Below are 8,566 nucleotides of genomic sequence, written 5' to 3' on the forward strand. Positions count from 1 at the left end.
AAAGCCAGAAAAAATTTTAGGGGGGCCCGAAATTAAATTGTCTATATTTTTATAATTTTTAAAAGATTAAATCAAATTTTTATCATTTTTTGGGAGGTCAAAGTGTAATTTTACCTTTATTAATTTAAAATTTTTAAAATTTAAAAGGTAAAAATGGCAAAATTTTCATTTTAGGAGGGGCTGCAGCCCTACCAGCCCCCTAAATTTGCCTCCGTGTAGGCGTGGATTATAGTAAGTAATGGGTTTTTTTGTTTTTTACCTAGGTTTTCGGTACAGATATTATGATTTTTTTTGTAAAAAGGTGGTCCATCTTTTCATATTTTTATGTACGTGTGACAAACAAAAAGGACATGTTTCATCTTTGTTTATTTGTGTCTTGTAGGCAACCACAACGGCAAGTAAGTATAGAGGTTGGTGAGTTTATTTCTTCTTCCTCTTCTTCTTTTTCTCTATTGTTCTGCTCCTCTTCTCTTTTTTTATGGTAACAAAAAAACCCAAAATTGTTACTTCTTTTTAAACAGGAGAAAATTAGGTTTTAAGGCAAAATTTAATATTCTATTTTTATAAAAAAATTTTAACTTTTATCATTTCAGTTGGACATCTACGTTGGCATTTAAAACTCATTTTAATTGTCATGTCGGACTATTGTTTGGGAGGTAACATATCTTAACGACAAAGTGATTATTTCGTAACAAAATAATAACGTAAGTGACTAAAACGTAATATTTCAAATATAAATCACTAAAACGTAACTAAAGCAAATAAAAATAAATATTTTAATAAATTACCGTATAAAGTTTTGGGTTTGACATTGAATGAAAAATAAAATTCTATTCACATTAATCTGGAAGTTTAATTACTGGACAAACCTACTCGACTCGGCTTGTCCTTGTCAAAAAACAACCAACTGCACAAGATCTAATACGCATGCTGTTTTTTATTTTCCTATACAAACGCATGCTGCATTTGATTTTGATGTAATACTTTCCTTTTCCTTATTTTTGGTAAACTATTTCATGATTTTCAAGAAATGATGAAGACGTAATCGTATGTTAAGTTATACCATAAATTATGAAATTACGTTGGTGACTTAGAATTTGTTAAATTAATTAATCAATATGTTAATTTTTATTTAGAAATCTATTTTTCTTGTAAAATTAAAAAATTATGCTCGTCTCTTAGAATCTGTTAAATTGGTCTATCAATATGTTATTTTTCTCTAGAAATTAATTTTTCTTTCTTTAGTGTTAAAACCGATTGAATTTGTTTAAAAATAAACTTACGTTTTTCAATGTAAATCTTAGGTGGCATAGTCAACAATAGATTTGTGTTTCTTGTTCTTCCTTTTTATTTCAACGATTATTTAAAAGGATCTTACGAGATCTCACACTATAATGAGATCTCTAAATATATGCTACCTATTGATTCACACTCAATTATTAGTAAATATTTTTTGTTATTTAATTATGAAAAATTACCAAATGATTATCTAATTATTTGATATATCTTGTTTGGTCATTAGTAGTTAAATAGCTAACCGAAAAATGACATAACATCTTTGAAATTTGTCATAATAATAAATTTAACCTTCAAAGCTTTTATATAGTATCAATTTAGTCTTGATGTTAAAAAGTTTAGCCCTCAACGTTTAGACATTGTGTAATTTGATCATTTGCTATAAATTTTTTTCTGTGACCTTTTTGTCTAAAAAACTTAAAAAATTATTAGCTAAATTTAATCAAATATATACAAAAAATACAAACATCCATAAACTCAAGATCATAATTCTCATATTTTCTCATGTCTCTAATCGTTGGATTGAAAACTAACGGTTGAGATGATTCAGTCTCCACCGACTCAACCTTCACTGATTTCATAAGACTCATGCTTGTATTGTTCAACATTGATTCAAGTGAGTTGTCCTTTTTATTGTCAATATAGTTGTTACCCTTTTTGGAAAACACCAACATTTTTGGAACAAGACTGATGGTTAAACTAGTCAAGTCATCGATTCTCGGTTTAATTGATTCGATTAGTCCAACCGCCAATCTAATTTCAAGTAAATAAATTATTAAAATTTTATAAAACTTAAAATATAAACATATTTAAAAATTATAAAAAACAATTTAACCTTTGGCTCAACCGATTTATTATATCGATTGAATCGACTTGTACTGGTTTGCTGGTTATCGATTCTTTCCTTTGCTCCGAACTAGTGTACTAACCAGTTGCCAATCTTACCCAATTTCAACAACCTTGACGAACACAAAAAGCTTCAACACTCTCTCAATTAACTCAATATTAAAAGAAAAATGAAAGTTGGCTTTGAAATCATTAAAGTGCAGAGCAAGAAATGCAGTAATTTCAGTCGAGTCCGAGGAATGAATAAGCTAAATAATTTGAAGAGTCGGGAGTAGTTCAAATAGAGTTGTGAATGAACTTGTATTATCAATCGCGGAAGCCGGCATCAAATAGTGGATTTGGTCGATGTGTAGGAGTATTTAAAGTGCTGCCACTTCATCTCCTTCATGACATCGTCTCTATGCTTATTTCCATGGCAAAAAAGAAGAAGAACAAATAAATCTATCCAAATTTTGAAAAATGCCAAATTCAATTCCTCAAAAATAAAACAACCCACTTCGTTAATTCAACCCAATAGTTTCGTTTATTTTTTTTAGCTTTGATTTACTTTATTAATGACCACGAACTCAAGTTAAAAAAAATGAATTAATTGTCATAAAGAGATATTAAATTTTCAACCATTTCAGGTATAAGAAAAAATCATAATTGGAGATTATCTTGTTTAATAATAAATAGATTTTTCTTAAAAATGTTTTTATTTCTAATTTATATATTGTAAATTGAATTATATTTTTGTGTAAAAAATATGAGAAATTAAGGTAATATGTAAATATTAAGAGTTAACTTTTTAAGAATTAAAGCTAAATTAACAAAATGTATAAACATTAATGATAAAAATTATTATATCAAAATTTAAATGCTTACATGTCATCTTTTCATTAGCATTTTAAAAATTGGTGACAACAAAAAAAGTCTATAATAAATAATCATTTTATAATTTTTCATAATCAAGTGCTAAAAAAATTACTAATAATTGAATAATTATAAGTATATTTTACAAAAAAAAAAGTTTGTAAACTCAAAGCATCTTAACTAAGGTTTACAGAATTGAACTAGTAGTTGAATCGATCATGCCACCAATTCGCGACTCGTATGATTCGATTAAATAAATCATTAAAAATTTTAAAATATATATGTTTAAAAGAACAGTTCAATTGATTCAATTGATTTTTTTATTTAGTTCAATTGATCCATACTAACTCATGAGTCAATTAATCTGATAGCTCTTTTTCAACTGATACCTCATCGATCTAATTAGTCTTATGATTGATCCAATCTTATTCAAATATTAACCGGTTGTAATTATTCGATTTGAAAGTTGCTGCAATTTTGCTTTTCTTGCTAACTCTTTTGCCTAAAAAGCTAAAATAAATTATTAGCTAAGTTTGATCAAATATATACAAAAAAAATAAAAATATCCAAAAACTCAATATCATAATTCTCACATTTTTTTCTCATTTCTCTTAATAAATTATTAAAAATAAAAAAAAAGACAGTTTAATTAATTTTTTTAATTCTATTCAATTAAACTGTGATTTTCTATCTAACCAATCTAATTCAAATCTTAACAGGTTGTAATTATTATAAAGACAGATATGAATTTCTTGTTGTTGATGGACAAAAAATATATATATAAATGGCAGTAAAGCTCGAAAATTGTGACATAAGATCAGACGTCACTTATGATAGTGAAAGTCAAGCTCAACTGAACCTTTCTCATCGGTTTCATCATTGATTCACATAATATACTCACTGCCCACCCACACCACCCTATATGTACCTTAGGTAGCTGCTAAAACACCATGGACAACAAACCTGCCCCCATGGATTTGCCTACTCCCAACAAGCTTGTTGAAGAAGCTTGGTGCCCCCATGCTCAACAACAAGAAGCTTGGTGGCATTAAAACAATGCCATTCATTCTTGGTTAGTTTGCATTCTCTGTCCTTTCTTTTTTTCTATTTCAGATTTCATAAATCCTTACAGTATTCAAAACCTGAGCAAAGTTAGTTCATTTTTATTTTATTTTTCATATTAAAAATTATATATATCGTATTTTAATGTAGATTATTAAAGATAAGTATATTTTTAATGACTTAATAGAAGAAAAATATGTTAAATAATTAAATTAAATATTTTTTTTAAAAAAATTGTATAGGTACTGTTTACAAAAATGGTAGAATTTAGAAAAAAAAATGTTATAGGCCCGAGCATAGTCATAGATACCTCTACACCTTATAAAGGTATTATAAGATTTTTACGTTGGGAATCAGATTACATTTTACCCGTTTACTTAAAATATGGATAAACTAATCCTTTCTATTAAAAAAAGATAGATTTATTTTGTAATTTAACTACATCTGAATTAATTTAACTATTTTTTAAATAAAAAGAATATAATACAATCTTAATCTTAGTATAATGGCTTGTACAGTATTTTAGCCTCTACACCCCTGTTGAAATGCAATAACTAGCCTTTCATTTCAGTGGCATAACCCTTCTTATAAAAATCTTAAAAGCTGAAATTCAGATCCCCAATTTGTTAACTATTACATTACCCATGGACTGAATCCGGATTCGTAAACTAACTGTATTGGAAATTTGATTTGGACAGCAAATGAAATATGTGATAGATTTGCTTCAAGTGGATTCCATAGCAATATGATAACGTATCTGACTCAAGAACTAAACATGCCACTGGTTCAAGCCTCCAACACCCTCACCAATTTTGGTGGAACTGCCAGCTTTACCCCCCTCATCGGTGCTTTGATTGCCGATTCATTCGCCGGTCGCTTTTGGGCCATCACTGTTGGATCCATCATTTACGAACCGGTATCGATCCCTTGCACTCATTTTGGATCCCTCACTGCCAAACTAGTTTTTCAATAAGTTGGATCATGTTGCCCTTGTTGTTGCAGGGCTTGGTTAGCATCACCTTATCAGCAGTGCTACCATCGCTCCGTCCGCCCCCTTGCCCGACACAACAGAACTGCCAGGAAGCTTCAACGTTTCAACTGTGGATATTGTACATTTCACTTCTCCTCACATCGTTAGGCACCGGCGGCATTAGGCCTTGCGTTGTAACATTCGCCGCGGACCAATTCGGCTCGGACAAAGTGATCACGGGTCGGTCCAAAAAGTGGAATTTCTTCAATTGGTACTATTTTAGCATGGTGTTAGCCACATTGACTGCCTTGACAGTGGTGGTTTATGTACAAGAGAATGTTGGTTGGGGCTGGGGTCTTGGAATCCCAACCATTGCCATGATCGTATCAATCATTGCCTTTGTTATGGGCTCACCCCTTTATAAGAAAATCGAACCAGGTGGCAGTCCACTGATTAGATTGGCTCAAGTCATTGTTGCAGCCTTTAAGAAAAGAAAGGAAACTGCACCAGAGAATCCCAAGCTCTTGTACCAGAACAAGGAGCTTGATGCAGCCATTTCTCTTCATGGAAGACTTGTTCATACAGATCAATACAAGTAAGCCATGGTTCTTTATTTGTGTCCGATATTTAGGCGTATTCGAATGGCTTGAATTGCTTATTCGATCTTTGTTTTCAGATGGTTAGACAAAGCTGCAGTAGTGACAGAATCCGAGTCTGTAAGTTCCAACCCACCTAATCTATGGAGGTTAGTCACAGTCCATAGAGTCGAAGAGCTTAAAACTATCATCCGAATGTTGCCAATTTGGGCTGCTGGGATTTTACTCGTCACCTCATCTTCACACCTGCATAGCTTCGTAATCCAACAAGCTCGAACCATGGACCGACACTTGTCGAAATCATTCGAAATCCCACCAGCAAGTCTGTCCATCTTTGGCATCCTAACAACGCTCTCTGGCCTAGTATTGTATGAACGCCTCTTCGTTCCGCTAGCAAGACGGTTCACTGGACAGCCTTCGGGCGTCACGTGTTTACAACGAATGGGAATCGGTTTTGTTATCAACATCGTGGCCACGATCGTTTCATCGTTCATCGAGATCAAAAGGAAATCCGTCGCAGCCCATCACAACTTGCTGGATGATCCCAAAGCCATAGTTCCCATCAGTGTGTTCTGGTTAGTCCCTCAATTCTGCCTCCACGGCATAGCCGAAGTTTTCATGTCAGTTGGACACTTGGAGTTCCTGTACGACCAGTCGCCGGAAAGCATGCGAAGCACGGCAGCAGCCCTGTATTGGACAGCCATTTCCATGGGGAATTACATTGGGACATTGCTGGTTTCGCTTGTTCATAAATACACAGGTGAAAACAGTAACTGGTTGCCAGATAGGAATCTGAACAGGGGAAAACTTGAATATTATTATTGGCTTGTTAGTGGGATCCAAGTCCTGAATCTCATTTATTACATAATTTGTGCTTATCTTTATACTTACAAACCAATAGAAGAGGTTAAAGAGGAAGAAGAAGATGGTGAATTCAATGGAAAGAAGATTTCAGAAAAAGGAGTTGAGCTTGCTAGAAACGAAACAGCTTAGTTGGCTTTGCTATTAAGGGAGTTATGTTAGTTGGTGACTCGGGTCCGTGTGATATGAATATGATCAAATTTTCACGTTTTTACTATCACATCTTTATATTTTATCTATTAAATGCGAATATTTCAAATATTTGAAATGTTTTAGCATTTATTTAATAATGAATGTTAATGAAGGGGTTTACAAGCTCAAGTTTTATTAATATATCTTTTGATAAACTATATTGTATGTCACCATCATTTCTACTTTACCATTAAAAATTTTATTAATCCACTAATAAATTATTGATTTGATATTTTTTTATTAAAGTTAAGAATATCTTTATAATTAGTTCAATTTATTTACAAAATAAAGATTTTAATAATATCATCATCAAAATTTGAATACTTTAATATAGAGTATCACCATTTTTAAATATTTAAATTAAATATAAAAGTGGTACCCGAATTTATCCATTTCTCCCAGATTGATACTTATTTTTTTTGTCCCAGATTGGTACTCAAACTTTTTTTTCATCCACTATATTGATACCTGAGACTAAAGTCGTTGATTTTTTACTGACATGGCAACGTTAACCAATCATGGATCGTCGTGTGGCGTCCTCTTGCACCTCCTTTTCTTTTATTCTTTTTCTTTTTCTTTTTTCTGATTTCATCGTTTTCTTAAATTCTCCCTCACTACCCAATCAATTCTAAGTTGGAAAATTTTGTTAATTTATTAAATTGCTGAACTAATGTAAAAAAAATTGCAATCAGTTCATTTCACAATTTCTACAATATTTGTTTTTTTAGAAATTAAAAGAAAAACAATTAAACATATAAACGGCTGAAATTAAACTTATTGAAAGTGTTACAATACATTGATGGTACCAATATATAGAAAACGTTGTATTAGGAAAAAGAAATACTAACATTTGATTGCATAACAGTGTTGGATTACACAACTCTGGTTTTTCTGGGGGATGTACAATTATGCATAGCCAAGTTTGCAGCATGAAGAAAGTAGTGGGTTTTGTTTTTCATTGTTTGCTAGTGTATAATTGCAATTCTAAAGTGAGAGAATCTGTATTTAGTTTTTTACAGGTTAAGAAAAAAAAAAGGAACTTGGGCTTTTATGCAGCCATTGATGTGCAAAAATACCAAATATCCTTTGGTTTTTCATGGTTTTTTGCTGCTTTTGAAGCACCAAAAATACCAACCATCCTTTAGCCATTGATGTGCAAAAAAGAAATATGTATTTTGTTTTTTCTCATACTTCCTGAGGAAACAAATAGAAAAAAAAATCCAACTACCCAAAACTGAAAAAAGGTAAAAAAGTTGAATGAGGAAATCTAAAAAAAGAAGATGGATCAAGACTTTAAATATAAAATAATGATAACTCAAAAGCTATAAACTAAAAAGAAAGCAAAGTAAACCAAAAAAAAAACCTATTTTTTTGTTCTTTCCCATATTTTCTCATGAAACAAATAGAAAAAATTTAACTACCCAAAAATTTTATTAATTATCGAGTTTCAATAATAAGTTCTTCATTTCAAGTCTATCGGGTAATCCAGATCTTTGTAACTTCAATTTGAACTCACTTCCTCCACACCCGAGAATCAAACCCAATACCTTCTACGTCGAACAAAGAAGCAACAACAGTAATAGAAGATTAAGGAGAGGAATTGAAATCAACCATTGAAAGCAAACATGTTTAGCAGAGAAAAGAATAAGAAAAGGAAATTGGAAAGAAGAAGAGAAAATGAAATTAGGAAGAAAAAAAAAGAGATTAGGAAGAAGAAATGTCATTTGGAAAAAGAAACAACAAAAATATTTTTAAAAATATTTTTTATTGATTTTTAATTTTTTTATTATAACTCATCATGATGTCATTTATTCTACGTTTAACAATCTTATTTCATCACCTGTCCTAAATTTAATGTTGTTAGTCTCAAGTATCGATATAGTGGACGAAA

The 8,566-nt window shown here is 31.1% G+C and overlaps 1 protein-coding gene across 1 annotated transcript; it reads left to right on the forward strand.

Annotated features, from left to right (window-relative positions):
- The first annotated feature begins 3,943 nt into the window (after positions 1-3,943).
- On the forward strand, positions 3,944-6,833 carry LOC107903785 (protein NRT1/ PTR FAMILY 3.1). Its single transcript, XM_016829949.2, has 4 exons — positions 3,944-4,066; positions 4,755-4,972; positions 5,059-5,621; positions 5,703-6,833. The coding sequence occupies exons 1-4, from the start codon at positions 4,015-4,017 to the stop codon at positions 6,613-6,615; spliced, it is 1,746 nt and encodes a 581-aa protein (XP_016685438.1). The 5' UTR covers positions 3,944-4,014; the 3' UTR covers positions 6,616-6,833.
- The last annotated feature ends 1,733 nt before the right edge of the window (positions 6,834-8,566 follow it).

The sequence above is a fragment of the Gossypium hirsutum genome, chromosome A10 (genome assembly GCF_007990345.1).
Source record: "Gossypium hirsutum isolate 1008001.06 chromosome A10, Gossypium_hirsutum_v2.1, whole genome shotgun sequence".
Classification (NCBI taxonomy): Eukaryota; Viridiplantae; Streptophyta; class Magnoliopsida; order Malvales; family Malvaceae; genus Gossypium; species Gossypium hirsutum.

Excerpts from the sequence above, each read along its gene's own strand:
- LOC107903785 (XM_016829949.2), top strand. The coding sequence starts at position 4,015 with ATGCTCAACAACAAGAAGCTTGGTGGCATTAAAACAATGCCATTCATT. Across the intron at positions 4,067-4,754 it reads AACAATGCCATTCATTCTTG|CAAATGAAATATGTGATAGA; the intron begins GTTAGTTTGCAT and ends TGATTTGGACAG. Across the intron at positions 5,622-5,702 it reads GTTCATACAGATCAATACAA|ATGGTTAGACAAAGCTGCAG; the intron begins GTAAGCCATGGT and ends CTTTGTTTTCAG.